The sequence below is a fragment of the Saccopteryx leptura genome, chromosome 1 (genome assembly GCF_036850995.1).
Source record: "Saccopteryx leptura isolate mSacLep1 chromosome 1, mSacLep1_pri_phased_curated, whole genome shotgun sequence".
Lineage (NCBI taxonomy): Eukaryota > Metazoa > Chordata > Mammalia > Chiroptera > Emballonuridae > Saccopteryx > Saccopteryx leptura.
Genome location: NC_089503.1, coordinates 344,965,623 through 344,989,765, shown reverse-complemented (window position 1 = coordinate 344,989,765; position 24,143 = coordinate 344,965,623). Strand labels below are relative to the sequence as shown.

The 24,143-nt window shown below is 39.1% G+C and overlaps 1 protein-coding gene across 1 annotated transcript in view; it reads left to right on the top strand.

Moving 5' to 3' along the window:
- Positions 1-8,729: 8,729 nt before the first annotated feature.
- The window catches only part of BCKDHB (branched chain keto acid dehydrogenase E1 subunit beta), a 213,449-nt gene continuing 198,035 nt past the window's right edge, over positions 8,730-24,143 (top strand). The window contains exons 1-3 of the mRNA XM_066358974.1: positions 8,730-8,983; positions 21,379-21,456; positions 23,220-23,288. Of these exons, the coding sequence (XP_066215071.1) occupies positions 8,782-8,983; positions 21,379-21,456; positions 23,220-23,288 (349 nt within the window). The 5' untranslated portion in view covers positions 8,730-8,781. The remainder of the gene's footprint in view (positions 8,984-21,378; positions 21,457-23,219; positions 23,289-24,143) is intronic.

Genomic DNA, 24,143 nt, shown 5'->3' with positions numbered 1-24,143 from the left:
AATTTTTATTTTAATGGGGTGACATCAATAAATCAGGGTACATATATTCAAAGAAAACATTTCCAGGTTATCTTGTCATTCAGTTCTGCTGCATACCCATCACCAAAAGAGAGATCATCCTCCGTCACCCTCTATCCAGTTTTTTTTTTTGTACCCCTCCCCCTCCCCTTCTCTTTCTCCCTCCTTCCCTCCCCCCACCCCCTGTAACCACCACACTCCTGTCCATGTCTCTTAGTCTCGCTTTTATGTCCCACCAATGTATGGAATCCTGCCGTTCTTGTTTTTTTCTGATTTGCTTATTTCACTCCGCATAATGTTATCAAGATTCCACCATTCTGCTGTAAGTGATCTGATGTCATCACTTCTTCTAGCTGAATAGTATACCATGGTGTATATGTGCCCCATCTTCTTTATCCAGTCTTCTATTTTTTTTACAGTGATTAAAAGCCTTTAAGCAAACTCTTGGCCAATACAGCAAGAATCCATAAAAGAGTAGTGTCCTTAACATGTTCACCAAGTCCAAGTTGGCCCCATCACCATGCCAAATCCCTGAGAAAAGCAACCCAACCACAGTTCAGTCTGTTAGGAGCTGTCACAGGGAGCAGGAGTCCAGGAAAAGTCCACACAGGAAAAGTCCGCACGGCACTGGAATTGTTGTCACCATTCTATACTTTGCAGCTCATGTCCAAGTCCCAATGACAGCTGCTTCTAGCTGGTAATGATTCAGGTAGACTGGAAAAGTCATTTGCAGCATGCGTGGATATGGAGCTTCTGTTCTCCTCTGCCTGGAGAGTTGAGACCAGGTTGCTTTTCCCTGGAGCTCTGCGACTGTGGCATGGTAAAGAGAACCTTGGGATACACTAAGCTGGGTGGCAAAGGTAAATTCATAATACAAGTTGGCAAAAGGGGGAAGGAGAGCTCTAAATTAGGAGTAGGTCCCAGCCTGACATATGAGTGGGGCTTTGAGGTAGGAGGGATAAAAGAAACACTATATACTAAGCATAGCACCCAGCTTCTGTTTTACCACCAAGACTCCGGTTGAATTATATCCATTCCTTAAAAAGATATGTTAAGTCTAATATCCAGGAGCTAACACTTAGTACTTCAGAATGTGACTTTATTTGGAAATGGAGTTGTATGTGTAATTAGGTAGGTTAGGATGAGATCATACAGGAGCAGGGTGGGCTCCTAAGTCAGCAAAACTGGTGTCCTTGTAAGAAGATATTCATGTGAAGATACCAGAGAAGAGAAAGGAAGAAGAGTAAGAACATCATGTGATCAAAAAGGGAGAGATTGAACTGAGGCAGCTGCAAGCCAAAGAATACTAAGGATTGCCAACAAACCACCAGAAGGTATGAAGAGGCAGGGAAGGATTCCCCTACAAGTTTCAAAGGGAGCCAACACTTTCATCTTGGACTTCTAACCTCCTGGACCGTGGGACAATGCACTTCTGTACCCAGTGGTGCTTTGTTACTGCAGCCCTGGGAAACTAATACACTGGCTTTGACTATATTTTGGACTTTCTTTTTGGAATGATCCCAACAGGATCATTCCATGTAGTAATCAGCAAAATAATGAAAATCTAAGTATCCCCAGGCCCTGAACTGAAACCAATTTCAAACAGAGTCCGTGAACTAACACAAATGTTGTCAAAAACATGCTGTAGGGCATATTTAGGTGTACAACTGTAATTTTCTTATTTTTCTATAACTTGGTTTTTAAACAGAAGTTTTTGCAAAGATACAATTTTTATGGCATTAAATTCATTCTTTTTTGGAATAGTTTGAGAAGGATACATGTTAAACCCACTTTAATGAATTAATTTTTTATTGATTTATTTTAGAGAGAAAGAAAGGGAAAGAGGAAGGTGTGTGGAGAAAGCGAGAGAGAGGAGAGAAACAGCAATCTGTTGTTCCACTTATTTATGTAATCATACATTTTTGTGTGTGTCCTGACTGGGGATTGAACCTGCAACCTTGGCATGTTGGGACGACTTTCTAACCAACTAAGCTATCTGGTCAGGGTTTAGTTGTACTCTTTTAGTGCTTTGTTGTGGTATTTGTTTGTTTTTTAGTATTTTCACAAAGTTGTGCAACCACTACTATTATTTAATTTTAGAATATTTTCCTCACTGCCCCCAAAGCTCCATACCCATTAACAGTCACTTCCCACTATCTCTGCACCTCAGCCCCTGGAAAACACTAATCAACTTTCTGTTCGCATTAATTTGTCTATTCAGGACATTTTGTATAAATGGAATTGTACAGTAAGTGGTCTTTTGTGGTTGGTTTCTTTCACTTAGCATAATGTTTTTGAGGCTCATCCATATAATATTGCCCCATTTATTCTTATTGCTAAATAATATTCTATTGTATAGCTACCCTCCTATGTTTTGTTCATCCACATCACTTGATGGACATTTGCATTGTTTCCACTTTTTGGCTACTATAAAGAATGCTTCTATGGGCATTTGTGTACAGCTTTTGTGTGTACGTAGCTTTCATTTATCTTGGTGTGTACTTAGCAGTGGAATTTTTGGGTCATATGATAAATCTGTTTAACATGTTGAGGAGTGATATGCTATTTTTCACGTTTAGTTGCAGGATTTTACATTCCCACCAGCAATGTACAAGGGTTCCAGTTGCTCCTTATCCTAACCAACACGTGTTATAGATGTCATATTTTAGTCATCCTAGTGATATGAAATGGCATCGCATTGTGGTTTTGATTTGCGTTTCTCTGATGAATAATAATGTCGAACATCTTTTCATGTGTTTATTAGCCATTTGTATATTTTATTTGGAGAAACATCTATTCAAAACCTTTGTCTATTTAAACAAATAGACTTTATTTTTAGAGCAGTTTTATGTTTACAGAAAAATTCAGCAAAAAGTACTCAGAGTTCTTGTATACCCCCTCTCTTCACACAAGCATGGACTTCCCCACTGACATCATCTATACCAAAGTGATACTTTTGTTATAGTCAATGAACCCACACACATCATTACCACACAAAGTCCATAGTTTACTCTAAGGTTTGTTCTTGTTGTTTTACAGACTACGGGTTTTGATAAATGTAAACTGATGTGTATATCCCATTACATTATCATACAGAACAGTTTCACTGCCCTTAAAATCCTTTGTGCTTTATCCATTTATCCCTTCCTTCCTATCAAACCCCTGGAAGACAGTGATATTTTTATTGTCTTTCTGGTTTTTGCTTTTCCAGAATGCCATATAGTTGGAATTATACAGTATGTAACCTTTTTAGGTTGGCTTCTTTCACTTAATAATATGAATTTAAGTTTCTTCATGACTTGATAGCAGCTCACTTCCTTTTATCTTTCTTTCTTTTTTTAAGTAAGAGGAGGGGAGATAAATACAGACTACCACATGTGCCCTGATTGGAATCCACCTGGCAACCCCTATCTGGGGCTGATGCTCTAATCACCTGAGCTATCCTCAGTGCCTGAGGCTGACACTTGGACCAACCAAGCTATCCTCAGCGCCTGGGGCCGACAGTCAAGCCAATCAAGCCACTGATTGTGAGAGGAGAAGAGAGAGAGGAGAGTGGGAAGGAGAAGATAAGCAAATGGTTGCCTCTTATGTTTGCCCTGACCAGGGATTGAACCTGGGATGCCTGCACGCCAGACCAACACTCCAACCACTGAGCTAACTGGCCAGGGTGATAGGTCACTTCTTTTTAGCACAGAATAGTATTCCATTGTCTGGATGTACCACAGTTCATTTGTCTAATCACTTTCTGAAGGAGGACATTTTGGTTGCTTCCAAATTTTAGCAATTATGAATACAGCCACAATAAACATTCCTAGGCAGGTTTTTGTGTGGGCATAGGTTTCCAACTCCTTGGGTAAATATTAAGGGGCCTGATTCCTGAATCAGATAGTAAGTGTATGTTTAGTTTCATAAGAAATTACTGGTCATCCAGAGCGGCAGTATTTTTTTATTGTTAAATTTAAAAAGTATATTGTGGATGCAAGTTCCTTATCATTCTGACTGGTGGGCAGCCTCAAATGTCCTGGACCTAGATGCCACATCTGCACCTCTCTTGGCATATGAGAGAAGTATTCTTCTGTTCCAAATGCCATGCCCTCGTAGTGAATTTGAGAATTCTGTGATACTCTTCCAGGCCCATCTACAAATAAATGCACCTACAGTTCTTTGTGTTTTTTTGGCTTTATTTTTACGGAAGATGGTAAAAACTGGCTCTTAATGAGCATGCTCTTTATAATTTTCTGTTTAAGTCATGTATTTTGTACCCTAAATCATTTAGGTTTTAAAGGTTTAGTACTCAGAAACCAGTCTTTAAAAGTTAAAGTCTCTTCTCTAATTATTGTCTCTACCATTGGCTTTAAAATCTATTTTAAAATTCAAAATCAAGATTTTGACTCCTTTGCTATTTGCCTCCTCAGTGCCTCTGGTTAAGATTAAATAGAAGCAGGTAACAGGATATAAAGATAAAATATTACAAGGTATGTTTCTATAGAAGAGAGCTGTCCAAAAGCTGCGTCTAAATAGGTACAGGCTGCCCAGGTAGTGAAGCACAGTAACAAAAAGTGAGTCAGGAGTCACTCTAAAGAATGAACAGCAACTTTGCCTATCTTTAAGGTGACCAATCATCCTCCTTTAGGGAAAACAATCCCCCCTTTTTAAGTTCTGTCCTCCCTCGAAAAGTGTCCTCCTACATTTCCTCCTTTTTGATATTGGAAGACTAATTTGTAAATGTCTGTATTCAATCTATGCAGAGTTGATCCATTGCGTGTGATGTGACGTATTTGTATTTGACATGGTGATTCATCAAGGACCAGTACAGTGTGGTGAGACATGATTATGAGACACATGCGCTCTGCACAGGAGACCTTGAGAGAGCATGCAATATACGGAGCATGCAAATGGCTTTGTGTACTTCTTACTGAAACACGACATGGCACATACGACATTGTAGACTCACGATTATTTCTTTTTCAGTGAATATTCCATCATAGACAGGTAAGCACAATTCACATTTTATTAATTCATTATATATTTAATAACTTCCAAATATATATAACTTTATTTACAAGTATTTTTCTGAAAATCAAGTTTTAAAGTGGAAATCTAACCTCAAACCATGACTATTAATAACACATTTTGATTAAATAGTTGCATAAAACACGTTTTTAAATTAGAAAATGATAAATACACCCAAATATAACTCCAAATTAGTGGTTTTGCTTGATATTTAGTTTTGTTAATTTAGCTTGCAGAAAATTCATCTATCATGAAGTAACGTTTTTAGTTCCTAATGTGATTGCATCATTCTTGTAGCTCTATATTTTATTTTTAATTTTAAAGTTCATTAGGGATGGAAAAATAAAAAAAAGAAAATGCCATTTCAAAGATAAATTGAAAAAGGAATTTCCATTCCTCATATCAAGAAAGATACTATTGTTTTGTGCAATATTTGCAGTGGAGAACTTTGTATTGCAATTGGGGACAGAGCAGCAATAACAAAACACTTGACCACCAATAAACATAAGCAATCATTAGATACATCGGCTTCCAGTTATAAAGTAACAAGTTTTTTAAAACTTCAAATTATTCTGAAGATGAAAAACAGTTGGCTGCAATGGAGGGAACATTTGCATTTCATACCATAATCCACAAAGTTTTCGGAGGATGGATTGTACAACTAAATTATTGAAAAAGTTTCACAATGCAAAATTTTCACGTGCCAGGACAAAATACAAGGCTATTTTGAAATCAGTATTTAAAAATTATTGTGACAAAATACAGAGGATTTGGAAACTGCAGCATTTGTAATGATTTTATCTGATGCATCAAAACTTAATGAAATTAAATTGTATGCAATAATAGTAAGATATTTTAATGTTACCAAGGGCATTCAAGTAAAAAAAAATTTTTTTTTGTATTTTTCTGAAGTTGGAAATGGGGAGGCAGTCAGACAGACTCTCGCATGTGCCTGACCAGGATCTACCCGGCATGCCCACCAGGGGGCAATGTTCTGCCCATCTGGGCTGCTGCTCTGTTGCAACCAGAGCCATTCTAGCGCCTGAGGCAGAGGCCACAGAGCCATCCTCAGTGCCCGTGCCAACTTTGCTCCAATGGAGCCTTGGCTGCGGGAGGGGAAGAGCGAGACAGAGAGGAATGAGAGGGGGAGGGGTAGAGAAGCAGATGGGCGCTTCTCCTGTGCGCCCTGGCTGGGAATTGAACCTGGGACTCCTGCACGCCAGGCTGACGCTCTACCACTGAGCCAACTGGCCAGGGCTCAAGTAAAAAATTTAAATTTAGAATCCATTGAGGGTGAAACTTCTGAAATTTTGTCAAACCATCTATACAGAGTAATGACTAAAAACAATTTGAAATCCAAAGTTGTTGCACTAACAGCTGATAATACAAATACAAATTTTGGTGGGCTAAGACGCAAAAGGGTGAATAACATGTATGTAAAATTACAAGAGTTACTCCAAAAGAAAATACTAAGAATAGGTTGAAATGCACATATTTTGTCAAATCCAATCAACACAGTGTCGTGTGCCATGCCAATCGATGTAGAAGTAATAATAACTACAATTTATTTGCTTTTCAGTCATTTTTACCATTTGTGTTGCTACTTTAAAGCAATTTTGTGAAGAAGCAAATGTTGAATACAAAAACCTTTTAGGATATTCAAAAGTCAGATGGCTTGCTCTAACACCTGCTACAGAGCATGTTCTACAATTATTTGAGCCTCTCTGTTCATATTTTTTTAAGTTTAGACAAATGTCCTAAAATCCTGGAGTCATTTTTTAATAATAAATGTATTTTGTAGATAATCAAGCATCTATTTTTCACAAAACAATTCAAAAGATTGAAGGTGAACACATTTCAGCTACAGAAGTTAGTCTTATTTTGAATGACTTTATCCTTCAATATAAATCTTGTTTTGAAGAAAAATTTCTTTCTTTTATTATAAAAAGAAAATTGTCAGAGGAATCAAATCCGGGCATAATGAAAAAGTTTATCGAAGAAGTGCAGAATTTTTACCAGACATGTTTTCAATATATCGAAGAATGGTCTGAAACAAACATCGCGGGAAATAACAGTTTTAATGGTGTTTTTTGACATCATTGCAAATATATTGGACAGATATTGAATCTTGTCTTGAGTTTTTATCTAAAGAACTGCCAGACATCAAAATAGATGACAATCATCTTTTTGAAGAAATTAGAAGACTGAATGTATATTTAAATGCTGAAAAATTAATACAATGTGAAAATGAACACATAAAAATTGATAAAAGATGGGTGGAAATATTCAGCCATTTCAAAAATGAACATATTCCATGTGAAATTTTATTTATTCTTGTTCAATTTACATTGTGCTGCCCTGGAACTAATGCAGGAGTTGAAAGAGTGTTTCAATTGCTAATGATTTTTGGACAAGTGAGAAATTGAGATTGAATGTTGATACTCTAGCTGTGGCACTTGCCATAAAATTCAATATGAGGGATATTTCTTGTTCAGATATTTCCTATATATTGTTACAAGATGATACATTGACAAATATTCATTCAATTTCCTTACAATTATTATTAAAAATTAATAGGCATGGAAACATAATTACAATATAAAATATTACAAGTGTTTTTATTATGCATTTATATTATCGTGTATTATTGTTGCAATGAATAAAATGTTTCTTTTACTTATGATATTGTTTTCTTCAATTTATTTTTACCCTCCTTTTCATTGTAAAAAAAGTTGGTCACCTTATAGGAAAAAAAAGTGATTTGATGGGATGACAAATCTGTTGGTACTCTCTTTGTTGTTCTTGAATGCATATAGTTGGAAGTTCAAACTTCTTAACCAGCATATGTAGACACAAAATTTTGGCTTCCTTTCCCACCCTCCTCCCTTAATCGGATGGAAACACTTTCACTTTTGTTTCTGTCATATTTTACTATGATTTGTAAATTCATGTACATAGAAAGTATCCTTTTAAACATTTCTAGTTTTAAAAAGAAAATTTACAAAACTGATTATTTTAACTGTAAATCAATGACTCAACTTCTCCAGGTTTCTAGGCTCATCAGAATAAACCTGTCAGATCATTTTTCCTGCACCTGGGTAAAAATGCATTGCAAATCTATCCATTGGATTCGCAGGATGAAATCTAAGTTTCTCTCTTTCATTGTCAAATAAATTTTAAAAAGCTAATACAAGTCTATACAAACTTATTAAGCATTTGAGGGAGGTTTCGAGCAGGGATTCCCAAAGTTTTCTTAAACTAAACACCAATAACCAATGTCAACCTGTAATCTTTCCACTCATTACAGGATATAGAAGTAAAAAATAGAGGATTAAAAAAGGCTTACGTTTAAAAAGAAAGTATAAATGTTAAAATGAGAAAGCTATCAAAACTGACAGTGTAAACAACATCAGGAAAGAAAAAAAAAAGCAAGGATAGTGTGGAACACTGCAGACCAGCATCCGGTCCAGGGCCAGCTCACCTGACTTTGGGAAGGTTCCACCTCCAGGAACAATTTCATTGGAGCTCACCTGTGCACTCCCACGCATTCAGACCCTCTTCCGCATGCGCACTTCGGCAAACGCTGTTTGGCTTTTCTCCTTGCCTTTCCCACCCCCGATTTCAGTACTCCTATTGGTCCTCTGTATGGGACCGACCCTTTGGCCTAACCTATGCAGAAGCTGCCTTGGAGCTCCGCCCTCCCTGCCGGCAGTGTGCGGCGGCGGCGCAGCTCGCAAACCCCAGCGGCGAATGGGGATGGCTGCTGTAGCGGCGACTGCGGGCAGGCTGCTGAGGCTAGGTGTGGACGGAGCCGAGGGACCGTGGCGTCGGCTGCGGTGTGCTGGGCTGCTGCAGGGCTTCCTCCAGCCCTCCTCGGCTGTCCGGGATGCAGCCCAGAGGCGGCAGGTGGCTCACTTCACTTTCCAGCCCGACCCGGAGTCCCAGGAGTACGGTGAGCGAGGATTGCCTTTTCGCGCCCGCCCGAGGGCATCCCGCACAACCCGTGCCCTGCTCTCGGGAGCCTTGGTCCACCCTGGCTCTGACTGTGGTTTCCTCCTGGCTCTGTTACTGTTCATTCTTGAGAGGCAGCGCTTCTGTACCCTCGACTTGGTTGAGAGGGTACACGATACATTGAAGTCTGGAAGGGCCTGGTGGCAGGGTGGTGCCGAGAGGGCGCCTCCCTTTCTCCGTTCTTCAGCCTTGCTTTCCCAACCCTGGCCCTGGTGTTGTCCCCGCTTGCCCGGGGCTAGACCACTAACAATAGGTATAGCAGTATTTAAAAGAAAGAAATGCTCTTTTTTTGTGTTTGTGTTTCTCTTTGGCAGATTAGGGAAAATGGAGGAAGTAGTTGAATTGGTTTTCCCAAGGTCACAGAATAGTTTTTTTCCTAGAGATGGGAAGGAATCTCGGCTTCCTATTTAACCCTAGTACTGAATTTGTGCTGGGCTAGGCTGCCACTGAGCCAAGGAGGCGTAATCGATATAGGTGAAGGGAGGAGGAAGCCATTCGAGTGCTTCCAAGGGTAGGAAGGACAGGGAGCACACCTCACAGTAGGACAGTTGCATGACTTTTACGATTTCTTCTGCAAGTTTTATGTAATCTTCAAAAGTCCAGCGTCTGTCATCAGAACATCGGAAACAATAAGAAAATGGTTACCTTGGCCTTGTCTAAAATCTTCTTTGGTGCTGGAATGTGTCTTTACTTGTGAGTAATTGAGAATGAACGTTCACTGAGGGCTTACCATAGAAGTTTACTTTCATGATTTCATTTAATGCCCATGACAACCTTAAAGAGGCTGGTAATGTTTTTACTACTATTTTTCAGTTGGGTTAATTAAAATATATATTTTTTAACTTTTTAAAAATTTATTTTATTTTTATAATGTATCTGATGACATACCTTTATTATTTTTTAAATTCTATATATTTATTTTAGAGAGAGGAAGGAAGGGAGAGAGAGAGAGAGAGAGAGAGAGAGAGAGAAATACATCAGTCTGTTCCTGTATGTACCCTGATTGGGGATTGAACCCACAACCATTGCATCTTAAGACAGTGCTCTAACTAACCCAGTTATCTAGACAGGGCTATGGGTAACTGAAATCTTGAGATAGTTTGTCCAAGGTTACATAGATAAGTTAGTGGTAGCTTCAGCTTTGGAATTACTCACATTCCAAAGCTTTACTCTGAACAATGTGCTAAAATGCATGTAGAAATAATTTACTAAGAGGTGTCGCAGTTTTGTGAAACAGTTAATAGATGCCATAAAGGTGAATAGCAATGTTTTATCACCAATAAAATGGACCTCAAGTTCTGTCTTTAAAATATTTGACTTACAGTTTTTATAAACTTTAGAAGACATGTTTTGTTAAATAGAAACACAATAATTGAATGGTTAAAATCTTGACCCTAGACTCAGGTTGTCTGAGCCTCTTTCTGTTTTGGCCCTGCTATGTGTAAATTTGGACTCATCGAGTACCTTCTGTAAGCCTCAATTTCTTTATAAGTAAGGAGTTAATAATACCTACTTCAGAAGTTTGTTATTAGGACTAAATAAAATGATATGTATGGTAATCTTAACAGTCTGTGACTACACTCAGCAGTACACTGGTCTCTCGTCTGTCGCAGGGGTTAGGTTCCAGAACCCCCACGATAGGTGGAAATCCAAGAAGTAGCGACCTTATTTATTTTATTATTTATATATATTTTAAGGCTTTATAAACCCTCCCCACACTCTTATAAACCTTTCCCACACTGTTATTAACCTTTCCCACACTCTTATAAACACTTCCTATGCTCTTAAACACTTTCTACACTCTTAAACCTACGTAATTTTAACAACATATAAAATTCTATATGGGTACTCACCAGTGAATATACAGTAATATTCTTTTAATATGTTTTAATTAATATTTAAAAAAAATTTTTAGGCTAGAAAATGCTTATTTTACCACAAAAATAATTAAAATAATAAATATTTAAAAATACCTATATACCGCAAAATTCTGCAATATAGCAAAAATCTGTGATACAAAATCAGATATATACAATTTTAAAATCCGTGATACAGTGAGGCCACGAAAAGTGAACTGCAATATGAGGGACGACTGTAAAAGGAATGTTAAATAATTACTGTTATGCTTTAGTTGTTACAGCTTTGCTGTGTTATATTGTAAATAATGCAGGTAGAAAAATTTCATTTGTCTTTTATGTATCTGAGATTATTTCTTTGTGATAAAGTCTCAGGGATCATATATATCTGACTTGAAGAAATTAGCATTTTAAGGGATATTAATGCATAGCTCAGATTTCCATTTTATTCTCCCATCTGTATGTATAAGGTCTACTGGAAAGTTCTGTCCGTTTTTGGAATAAAACAAAATACAAATTTTTCTTACCGTCAATAAACTTTATTAAATAATATAATTGCCATTATTATTAATGATTTCTTGCCAGCGTGAGGGCAATTTGTATATCCCATTTTTGAAAAATGTTTTATCTTTTGATGCGAAAAATTGAACCAGTGCTTGTTTGATATCTTCTTCATTTTTTAATTTTTGCCCTTTTTTTTTTTTTTTTGTATTTTTCTGAAGCTGGAAACGGGGAGAGACAGTCAGACAGACTCCCGCATGCGCCCGACCGGGATCCACCTGGCACGCCCACCAGGGGCAACGCTCTGCCCACCAGGGGGCGATGCTCTGCCCCTGGGGGGGGGTCGCTCTGCCGCCTGGGGCAGAGGCCAAGGAGCCATCCCCAGCGCCCGGGCCATCTTTGCTCCAATGGAGCCTTGGCTGCGGGAGGGGAAGAGAGAGACAGAGAGGAAGGAGGAGGGGGGTGGAGAAGCAAATGGGCGCTTCTCCTGTGTGCCCTGGCCGGGAATCGAACCCGGGTCCCCCGCATGCCAGGCCGACACTCTACCGCTGAGCCAACCAGCCAGGGCCAATTTTTGCCCTTCAAAAAATTTTGTAAGGACAAAAACAAGCGATAGTCGGAGGGTGCTAAGTCCGGGGAATGTGATGGATGCGACAGACATGCTTCTGTAGCATTTCTTCCTTGTTGAAATTTGTAAAAATTACAGTGGCGTAAATGAACTTTATCAGTAGCCATGGGTACACTATGGCTTCACACATAAAACTAACGTGAATCAACTTTGTTTTAGTTAATTTGCTACGTCAGTATGTATACATTAAGTGATAAAAATAGAGAGGCACACATGCACCAAATAAACGTGCTTATGTGTCGAAACTTGTGATAGAAATGGACAGAACTTTCCGGTAGACCTTATGTAAGAGTATGAGTATTGTATGCCAGGCTAATGCCACAGATGTACTGTGATATTGTGATGTATCATAAAAAATATATATTTAAGCTTTGTTCCATTCCTGACACAGAGCTCCTAAAGCCCTTGAAATTTCCTGTGATGAGAGTAATAAAGGTGTCTTGTTATGTTAATGTTGACTTTCGGAAAGCCCCTAAGTCGCTGAAGGATGGGGCCTGGTCACCAGAGGAACCAACCTTTGTGATTAGGGACTTGGAGCTTTCACTCCCACCTGTGGGGGGGGGGGGGGAGAGGGACTGGAGATAGGTTGGATTGCCAGATCCCATAACCCATTATGCCTATGTAATAAAATTCAAGAGCTTCTGGGTTGGTGAACAGGTGGGGCTTTGGGAGAGTGCTACACGCTTGAGAATGGAAGCTCCTTGCCCTCCCATGTACCTTTCCCTGTGTATCGCTTCCATCTGGCTCTTCCTCAGTTATAGCCTTTTTTCCCCCCATTTCCATTTTATTGAACTTATTGGGGTGACACTCTTTAAAAAAAAATTACAGTTTTCAGGTGCACGATTATACAACACATTATTTGTACGCTGTATGGTGTGTTCACCACTCCAAGTCAAGTGTCCAGCACCATTTATCTCCCCATACCCCCCAACCGCCCCTAGCCAATCACTACACTGTTACCTATGTCCATGAGTTTCTTCTCTTTTTTTGATCAATCTCTCCACCCCTGCCTTCCCAGCCCCCAGCCCCTGAGAGCTGTCAGTTTGCTCTCTATCTATGAGTCTGAGTTATATCCTTTTATAATAAACCAGTAATCTAGTAAGTAAACCGTTTCTCTTGAGTTCTGTGAGCTGTTTTAGCAAATTAATTGAACCCAAGAAGGGGGTTGTGGGAACCTCTGATCTGTAGCTGGTCAGTCAGAAGCACACTCGATGACAACCTGGACTTGCGATTGGCCTCTGAATTGGGGGGTGAGGGCATTCTTTTAGGGCTGAGCCTTTAAGCTGTGGAATCTGATGTTACCTCCAGGTAGACAGTGTTAGAATTAGGTTGAGTTATAGAACATCCAGCTGGTGTTGCAGAATTGCTTGGTGGTGTGTTAAAACACACATACATTGAAGTTGGTATCAGCAATGTTTGTGCATATGGACATGTTATCTAACAGCATTTTCAATCCACAGTTTAGAATCTGTGTTCAGGAAACTGAGGTTTGGAAACTGTGGTTGGGAATGTAAAAATACTGTTTTCTATCTGAGATTGGTTGAATTTGAAAATGTGAAATCGGAGAATACACAGGCCCAGTTACATGGATCCCTGCATTCAAATTTATGTTGTTTAAAGGTCAACTGTACTTTTATACCAATGTTTTGTATGCTACAGGTATTAATGAAGATATTAACTTTCTGTCTTTCATAGGTGCTGCAAAGTATTTTCTCTGATTTTGGTTATTTGGCACATGAAAGGAACTACTTAAATAGATTGGGGGTCAGGATTGACTCTGAGGAGGTGACCTTTAAGCCATCTGTGAGGAATGACAAAGGAGTCACCTCTGCAAAGACCAGGGTGGGACAGTGTTTACCAGGAAGAACAAGAGGCAAGGGCAGAGCCCTGAGGTGGGGTGAGCTTGTGTCTGGTGACTGAGAAGGCCATTGCGGTTGGCATATGCTGAGGAGGGGGAGGTAGGCTGTTGTAAAGATCTAGGGTAGACTGCGGAGTCCTTTTTTTGTGGGAGAGAGGGTCTTCTTTCCAGTAAAGCAGGGGTCCCCAAACTACGGCCTGCGGGCTGCATGCGGCCCCCTGAGGCCATTTATCCGGCCCCCGCCGCACTTCCAGAAGGGGCACCTCTTTCATTGATGGTCAGTGAGAGGAGCACAGGATGTGGATGCAAAGCGCGGCATCGCTCACGTACAGTACTACTTCCAGTGATGGGGGACGCACACGTCATGGCCCCGGAAGTGCGTCATATCACTTGTTAGGGCTAGCAGTGACAAATATGGAACCGGACTTTGACCATCTCATTAGCCAAAAGCAGGCCCATAGCTCCCATTGAAATACTGGTCAGTTTGTTGATTTAAATTTACTTGTTCTTTATTTTAAATATTGTATTTGTTCCCGTTTTGTTTTTTTACTTTAAAATAAGATATGTGCAGTGTGCATAGGGATTTGTTCATAGTTTTTTTTTATAGTCCGGCACTCCAACGGTCTGAGGGACAGTGAACTGGCCCCCTGTGTAAAAAGTTTGGGGACCCCTGCAGTAAAGAGTCTGTAGGGAAGGGAACATGAGTAGAGAGGTTAGAAAGTATGGGGTTTGTATGAGAAATGGGAGCTAGTGAGTTTGTTTGGAGGAAATGGAGAAGAGGTAGAAGATAAGTTTGGTAAGGTAAATAAATGGAGGTGACAAAAGCCAGAATAAAGGTTACGGGAGAGAAGAGATTGAGTATTTCCAGTGTACTCTATATACCTATATATTCTAGGTGAATTACACTTAGGTTTAGATTTTGTTCTATGGGCTGTGAGGGACTACTGAATATTTTTAGGAAAGAAAGTATCTTGAGATGTGCTTGTGTTATTAGGAGAGTTATGGAATGGATTAGTGAAAGTAAAGGCAGAGAAGTCAGTTAGAGGAATATTGTAATTACCCATGTTAGAGGATATAGTTGTTTGAACTTGGAGAAGGGCACTGATAAGATCAAGGAGGGCCTTGTGCACGTGGTGAAAAACGGGCTTTTTTCAGGTACAGAGGCTTTGAAGGATTTTGAATACAGGAGTAATATGACATGCATTATTTCTTAGGACTCATTGCTGCTCTGATGAATGATATGGAGGGATGAAAAAATACAAGTGAGGAGGCAGTACTATCGACTGAATATTTCCCCCCCAATTCATTTGTTGAAGCCCTCAGTTCCTGATATAGTGAAGCCATGAGGGTGGAGCCCTCATGAATGGGATTAGAGGCTATATAAAAAGAGAAATTATCTATCTCTTTTTCTACCAAGTGAGGATATCAGCGAGAAGGTAGCCTTCTGCAAACCATGAAGAAGGTCCTCACCAGAAACTCACCTGGTTTTCCCAACATCCGTAACTGTGAGAACTAAACTTGGTTTAACCCACCCAATCTATGGTAGTATTTTGTTATAGCAGCCAGAGCTAACTAAGTCAGGCAGTTAGGAGGTGGTTTCCTGAAAGAGATGATGGGTGGGTTCCGGAAATAGAATAGTAGTGCCACATTGTAAGCTGTGTTTTGGAAGTAATATATTTAGAAGTAGGATTTGTTGGATTGGATGCCAGTAATAAATAAAAGGAAGATATTCAAAGATGCCTCCTTGGTTTCTGGCTCGGGCATCTGGGTGGAGGACACTGCTGTTTGCCAAAATGCAAAAAGTAGCATTCTGGGCATAGATACAAAGGGTTCAGTTTTGTCACTAAATTCAAAAGAAGAAGATATGCACCCCCATGTTCATTGCAGCATTGTTTACAATAGTCAAGATCTGAAAACAGCCTAAGTGTCCATCAGTGGACAAAAAAGCTGTAGTATATTTATATTGTACAATGGAATACTACATAGCTGTTAAAAAGAAGGAAATCTTACCTTTAGTGAGGATATGGACTTGGAGATTATTCTGCTAAGTAAAATAAGCCAGGCAGAGAAAGACAAATACCATATGATCTCACTTATATGTGGAATCTAATGAACACAGTAAACTGAGAAACAAAATAGAAACAGAGGCAGGGTCACAGGGAACAGATGGACAGCTGTCAGAGGGAAGGGGGAAGAAGGGATGCAGTCAAAGAAGATGAAGGGAGTAGTCAAATTATATACATAGAACATGTAGACACAGAAAATAGTGTAGCAATAGCCTGAGGGAAAGGGGGTGGGAGTAGGGGGAGGGGGGAGAAAAGGGGTGAAATGAGGGTGGAAAGAGACTAAAATAAAATAAAAAGAAAGAGTTCAGTTCTGTGCTTGTTGATTTAAAAAAAGCCCAAGACACCCAAGTGGAGAACTGCTGACTGTTGGATATGTCAGTGTAAGAACATCCAAACCTGTAGATAATTTTTATAAAAACATATTTGATCTGAACAGGATACACCTGGAAGCAGGACCTCAACATGATACGGGGAACTGAAGAGTTAAAATTTTAGCTTGAGTAATAATGTAGGTTTGATTACCATCTGTGCGTTAATGCAGGTAGAGGCTTTGTTCCAGGTGTGGAATGCCTCAGTGACCTACATGATTTATTTTTAAACATTTAAAAAAATTTATTTACTCATTTTTAAAGAGAAAGGAGAGAGAGAGAGAGAGAGAAGGGGAGAAGAGAAGAAAGCATCAACTTGCATATAAGCCTTGACCAGGCAAGCCCAGGGTTTAAAACCAGCGACCTCAGCGTTCCAGGTCAGTGCTTTATCCACTGTGCCACCACAGGTCAGGTAGCCTGCATAATTTATTAAGGTCTGCAAGTACCAGTATTCCACTTTTGTGCCCCAGGGGACTGAAAGTAGTCCATTTTTGTGCCTCAGTGGTCTGCAGGCAAAGCTTTGTGCCTCAAGGACTGCTGACTATGATCCAATTAACTTTGACTATGATCTGATTAGCTCTCCCCTGAGATTCCAAAATTCTTACATACCCTTTTCTTCCCCTTAAAAAAAGGTTGGCTAAGGATAGGGGGTTGAAATGGCATTGGGAACATAACTACACACCTTCCTGCTTCTCCTCAGATCATCAGGCATCTGAATAAAGTGCCCGTAAAAGATTCAATCCCTGTTTCTGCTTATTGGGCTGCATTGGTGACAGGCAACACAAATGCCGATATTTCTAAATACTGATATTTCCGGTTTCAAACAGACTAAGATAGATGCTTTGGAGAATAACAATTTTTAGTTCTTTTAAGCATTTGAGATTAAAGAGGGAGCTAAGGGAGATTAAATAAAGGTGGGCATAAGTGTTACTGGAACAAGCTGGAGTTCAATTTGTGTGTCACCACTGAGTCATGGAACTATAAGGGGTTAATAGTATATTAAGGGTTAACTACTGTGTACTCATAGCTTACAAATATGGTATAAATAAGGAATTTAATCTTTGCTTCATGTCCTTCCAAGTATAAGGAGTTAAACAGTCCAGTAATAATAATTCTTAGCAGGAATGAATAGCCTCTCTCATTAACAATATAATGTTATCTTTATGTCCTTCCAAGGGACAGAGGGAGTTGTTTTGCAGGTGGTTTCCCAAGGACTCAAGATGCCAGTGCCCTGGAGACAAAGTTAAAGAACATCTATAAGGACATCACTCATGTTGAGCAAGCATCCCTGCATGCTAGATCCTGACCACCGCGTTCTGTTACGTGATTAACTGCATGCTCAATAGTTAATTACTGACCTCTCCAAAAACATACAAACTGGCCAGTCATCTGAGACCAAGAAGGAACACGTCACTTGTCATATCATGACTGAAGTTACACATGTTTTTAGAGGGGGAGTGTAGGGATCGGCCCAGTCTTTTCAACTTTAAGGGTTTTTAGGGCCTCCCTATTTGGTTACCCCCTCGCCCTCCCGCCCTCTGCCCAATTACTGTTTACTTTCTTCCTTTTCCTGGGTATGCAGTATACACAGGCATGTTAAAAAGGCATTTGTGTTTATAGATCCTTCATTTGCATTTTAATAAATATTCTGTCAGACGTTATGTAAACACTGAGCGTGTAGCTCTGATCAAAGGCAGGTAAAAATACATGCTGTCTTAGAGCTTATGATCTGTTGTGTCTTTTCCATTCCAACCTCACGCCACTGTATCTTTGCAGCAGTGATGATCTGGTTGTTTATAATACTGTGAATAACTTTTTAGTGGTGTTTGTAGACCACCTTTCTTCTTTTTTCTTTTTAAAGGTCTTACCGGTGACACAAAATTAGTTAGGTGTGCTTATCATAAGGGAACACAGACATTTTACCAATGGTCTTTGGTATAAGCTACAGGATAATAAGCACTTATAAGGAAATTAGATATTTAAAATAATTTTACCTGTGAATAACTTGTGATTTCTTCCTGATCCATCCAGAAAGCATCCTACAGCTTTAAAAAGAATCAAAGTGAGATGTTGCTGTATTAAAATTTTTCATTTAAGACTATGTTGATGGTTGTCTGATGGGAGCGGGGGTCACGAGGATGGTTGGAAGAGGTGAGGGGATTAAGTAGTACAAGTTGGTGGTTACAGAATAGTCATGAGGATGTAAAGCACAGCACAGGAATAGAGTCAGGAATACTGTAATAACTATGGTGCCAGGTTGGTACTAGAAATGTTGCGGTGATCACTTCTTAATTTATGTAAATGTCTAATCACTGAGTTGTACACTTGAAACTAATGTAGTGTTGTACATCAACTGTAATTGAAAAATAAAAAAATTATTTAAAAATTTAAAAAGTTGTTATTTAAAACTCTTAAAAGCATCTGGTAGAATAGCAGTTAATCCAAAACCCTAAAATTTTTACTTTATTTGAAAAAAAGTATTCAGGAGTGAAAGTTTATGTGCTCCCATGGAAATATAACCTTTAAATAACCTTGTAAATTATTTTCATACAAGATAAGTAATTTCTTTGTGGTTATAAAGCAGTACTTTTCAGATTTACTTTGCATGATTTTTTTTTTTTTCAGTGAGAGGAGGGGAGACAGAGACAGACTCCCACATGTGCCCTGACCGGGATCCACCCATCAAGCCCACTAGGTGGCGATGCTCTGCCCATCTGGGGCCCTTGCTCCAATTGCAACTGGAGCCATTCTAGTGCCTGAGGTGAAGGCCATGGAGCCATCCCCAGCACCCGGGGCCAACTTGCTCTAATCGAGCCATGGCTGCAAGAGGAGAAGAGAAGAGAGAGAGAGAGAGAGAGAGAATGAGAAAGAGTGTGAGAGAGAGAGAGAGAGAGAGGGAAGTGAGACGGGGAGGGGTGGAGAAGCAGATGGATGCTTCTCCTGTGTGCCCTGACTGGGAATGGAACCTGGGAGTTCCACATGCCAGGCCAACACTCTACCACTGAGCCAACTGGCCTGCCCTGTGTGATTTTTATTATTATAGTCTTCTGACTGGAAATTTGCTGAGCAGAAACATAATAAGATATCTTGGCAAAATTTTGTAATAATTCTAATGGTCAGGATATTTGAAATAAATACCACCTTAGATGTTTAAGCATTTTTTTTATCTTCCTACGTTCTTAGCTAATCGACAAATAAAAATCTTACTCTAGGAAATGTATGAAATAGGAGAAAGAGTGGAAATGTCATGGTGGTTGGGAAGAAGATTTACCTTAAACCAGTGGTTTTGTCTTTTTTACACTTGGGGACTGACGTAAATAGAATTATTTCAGGGACCACTAAGGCAGAAATCACCCTGAGCATAAAGTGAACTTGACTAAGATCATTGGGTCTGTTATCTTTATACAATGTCAGGGTGATTAACTCTTTTGTGGACTGGTATGAAATTTCTGGCAGACTGGTCCTTGGACTGGTGGTTGAAAGACACTATCTTAAACCATTACCTTCTGATGCTGGTTACTAATAAATACTTTAAAGAGTTTTTATAGACTGGAGAAGGACTTAAGGAAAGTATCTATTAAATGATAATAGCCTTAGCTTGAGGAAAAGTAACTTATAAATTGATCATGGACATGTGGTGTGACTTTGTTTCTTTAGACATACAATGTATTTGGAATGAATTCCTGTTATCTCTACCAGAAATAGGAGTATAAGTAGACCTTTTTTCTGGGCACAGAAGGCAGCAGGGCAGATCTGATTGGGCATTGCCAGGAACTGAAGTCTGGGCATTTAGCAGTGTTGAAGGCCACAGCAGATGGAGAAACAGTAGGCAGTGTGTCAGTAGATGATGGAAGATTTGAGATGTCATATGCCATAGCCTGCCAAGGAGTCTTGGGAAGAAGATAGGTTTCCAGGAAAATAAAATGAGTGACCAGTGTCTCATGGCCAGAGGGTTGAAAGCAATAGCAATAGCTGTTGCATCCCACCCTGGGAATTAGACCTTGGAGTTTGGAACAGCCCACACTACCGAGGAGCACAGAGCTTAGACTGGGCAGTGGCCAGGGCAGGAAGCAGGTGTAAAGGAATCTTATATCAGCATGGCTCTGGGTTAAAGTGAGTACTGGTACATTGATTAGGCTCTAAAACAAAGACTAGGCTGGTGGAACAGAGAAGGTTCAGGCAGAAGCCTTTCTCTGCTCTGGAGTGGTGTTAGAGAGGAGTTGACCCAAAGTTCTAAGGTGATTGTGGGCAATGGGCAGCATCAAAGCTTAAATTGTACCTCCAAAGTCATAACATTTCTGAATTTCAGTATTTGGAACTTTATCAAATACAGCTTTGTACCCTTCAGAATTAATGCCCAGGTCAAGATGAAGGACATGGACAAAGTCCAGAATCTAATAATAAATAGCTAATATTTTTTCAGCATTCACTGTGTCAGGCATAGTTCTAAGTGCTTTACATGTCTTGGTCCATTTAACCTATTTAGAGAGATGGAGGTTGACTTGCAGGGATTCTGACTTGAGCAAATAAAATAATAATAAGAACCAAGTCTGATGAGTTTAGGCACTGGATTCTAGTATTCTCCAAACACCAGCAGTTCTGGGTACTAAAGTTTCTTGTTAGCCTTTCTCATTGTTCTGTGGCCCATGACCATTTGCTATCACTGGCACATTCAACACATGCCACTGGTCATGAGCATTTCTTACGGCTTATGTTATGTTCTTACCACCACTGTGGGGCATCTTTCCTGACCACTCACTTTGACTGGTAACCTTTCCTGACTTGGCATAGCTTTTATTTATTTTCTACACACAGTTGGTCATTTGATTATATTCCTTCTTCCATTTTTATACTTATTCTTTAATTGTTTAATTTTGTGTAATTTTGCCTTATCAACAATCCTCTTGAAGTCTATTGCTTTTATCTTCCATAGAGTCATCATTGTAAATGATCCAGTAAATTTATGAAATATGTTCTGTACTTTCCTTTCTTCCTTGATTTTAATCAAATTATAATCAACTGTATGAAATATGACTTAAAATTTTTTTTGTTTTTACAGGGCAGACTCAGAAAATGAATCTTTTCCAGGCAGTAACAAGTGCCTTAGATAACTCATTGGCTAAAGATCCTACTGCAGGTAAACTTCCTTTGAGATTGATTGTGGTAGCTGTGTTACTTCATGATTGAAGACTTGCTGGAAATACTTGTTGGAAGCTTACTGGTTAACATTATATCTACCTGAAATTTATAAAAGACCTGACTATGATTAAGGTTCAATAATCCAGTTGTGATATTAACACATTTTAATTCATTCATTATGAATTAGTTGTCGTGTATTTAACATCATCCAGTTTACTTTCTTGCGTAGTATGTGTGGTCCTGATATTATATTAATACCTTCTGGATTAATGCCTACTCTGTACTCCTGTTTCTCTAGCATATAGAAAAAATGAAAAATACTTCATTCAGCTATCTATTTATAAAATCAAGATTCCATTCTCTGCTTTCCTTTAGGATACATTATCATACAACTTGTAAAGATTTTTGGGGGGACTGACTTTATAAGTAACTTATCAAATTAAATTATTAATGTAAAAAGAATTGTCCCGTTATATGTTCTATAAATATGATTGACTGTACTACATACCTTGGACTTCCACTTGAGAATTTTTGTTTTTAAAATCAAGTGAAAAACAGGTTATTTTTAAGCACAAAGTGAGAGCTAGACTGATGGGCCTGCTTTGTTGCAAATGCTTTCTGAGGATGATTAATCTAGGTTAGTAGAGAAGGGTGAGTTCTTTTTCTGAAGTCTACAAAACTCATTAGGTGACATTAATGTGACTAGAATTTAGCACTGTGAATTCCTCTTATTTTCATTTCTTTGCCTTATACAGGCTCCTCTTAATTTGTACTTATATTATTATTTTTCTTGCTCACTATGTCCCGCCATACTTTCTTCCTTTCTGTTTTACACAATCTAACCCACTTTCCTATTTGTGACTGTTCTCTCAGCTTGGAATGTTTTGCCTTTGGCTTTTCCAGTCACTGACTCTCATTGTATATTATCATGTATAAAAAAACCACTGACCAGGGACTTGGGAGCCTGGAGTGTGAGTCATATTTCTGCCTCTTGCTTTCTGACTTAGCATGTTACTTTACTACTTCTGTGGCCTCAATTTCTTAACGGTAAAACAAGATGAGCTTGTACATCAGTGGTGCTTTCCTAACCTGAGCAATTTTAATCCCCCTTCCTCCTCTAACATATAACAATGACTAGAGACACTTTTGGCTGTTGCAACTGTGTGTCAGGGGGCAACTGTCATCCACTGGGTGGAGATCAGAAATATGGTATGCCGGCATGCTGCGTCAAAAGAATCATCCAGTCCCAGTCCGCAATGTCAATGTTGTGTCTGAGTTTGGAGGCAAGGGAGGCAATGGTGCGAGGGGCCAGGAGCTGAAGGAAGGTGCGTGGAACAGTAGGCAGATGATTCATGCTTTATTGGGTGATGGCAGCAGCCTGATGCAATTCACAAGAGTTTTATAGTAAATCACACAAAAGTGGCACCAAACCATGATTACAGAGAGGTTACGTAAGTGAAGCTTACATAAGGTGGGCATGCAGGTATACTGTTTCTGCCTGTTTCCCTTAGTCACGCGTGGCTGGATCTGATGTAGCTGACCTGTCCACACTGACTCCATCTTGTGCAGGCTGTTTACCAATTCTGGGGAGACCAGTTTCCCCACAGTAAATAATATCGAAATTGAGGAACTTTGATTTGGATCTATAGTTCATTTCTGTTTTCTGATTTAAAATGTAAACTTCGAAATTACTTATTCCTCATTGTTACTGTCTTTTAGGGATTATGAAATAAAAGGTGTTCTTTATACATTGTTTTTCAGTAATATTTGGTGAAGATGTTGCCTTTGGTGGAGTCTTCAGATGTACTGTTGGCTTGCGAGACAAATACGGTAAGTTAATATCTTTATATTTGTACAATATTCCTGTACAACTTTTAAAGATCTTAGAATACAAAAATATACCTGTTAAATTATTGTCATATCCTTATTGTATGAATGGGTTCCTTTTCATTTCTATAGCCACTCATAGAATCCTTTGGCCTAGATTCCTCTAAATGTGCTCTAACTATAGTGTCCTTTTGACCTAGTTCATATTATACATATTATAGATTCCAAAATAATCTTCATTAGATGTATTATTTATCATGTCAATCATATGTCCAGGAATCTTTGTGGCTGCCTGCCTTAGCCAGTTTCAATTCTGTTACCTCTAGTTTAAGATTCTGTCCTATTGGTCTTTGTTAATAGATTTCATCTTTTATTATCTGTATAGTCAGGGTTCTTCAGGAATAGAAGTATTAGGAAATGTTCTGTGTACATATGTATATATATTTGTGTGTGTGTTTATCTAGAGAGAGAAAGAGTGAGTAATAGATTTATATTTTAAGGAATTGACTCACACAATTTTGGGGCTGGCAAGTCTGAAATCTGTAGGGCAAGCCAGCAGGCTGGAAACCCAGGCATGGTTTATATATTGTGCTCTTGAGGCTAAATTTCTTCTCCTCTGAGAAACCTCAATCTTTTCTCCTAAGGCCTTTAAGCAATTGGATTAGATCCAGCCACATTATGAAGGGTAATCCTCTTTACTTAAGGTATACTGATTTAAATGTTAATCACATCTGAAAAATACCTTCACAGCAATATCCAGACTGGCATTTGATTAAACAACTGGGGCTCCATTACCTAACCAAGTTGACATATAAAATGAATTGTTATATTATCTTTCTACACATTTTATCTTAGCTC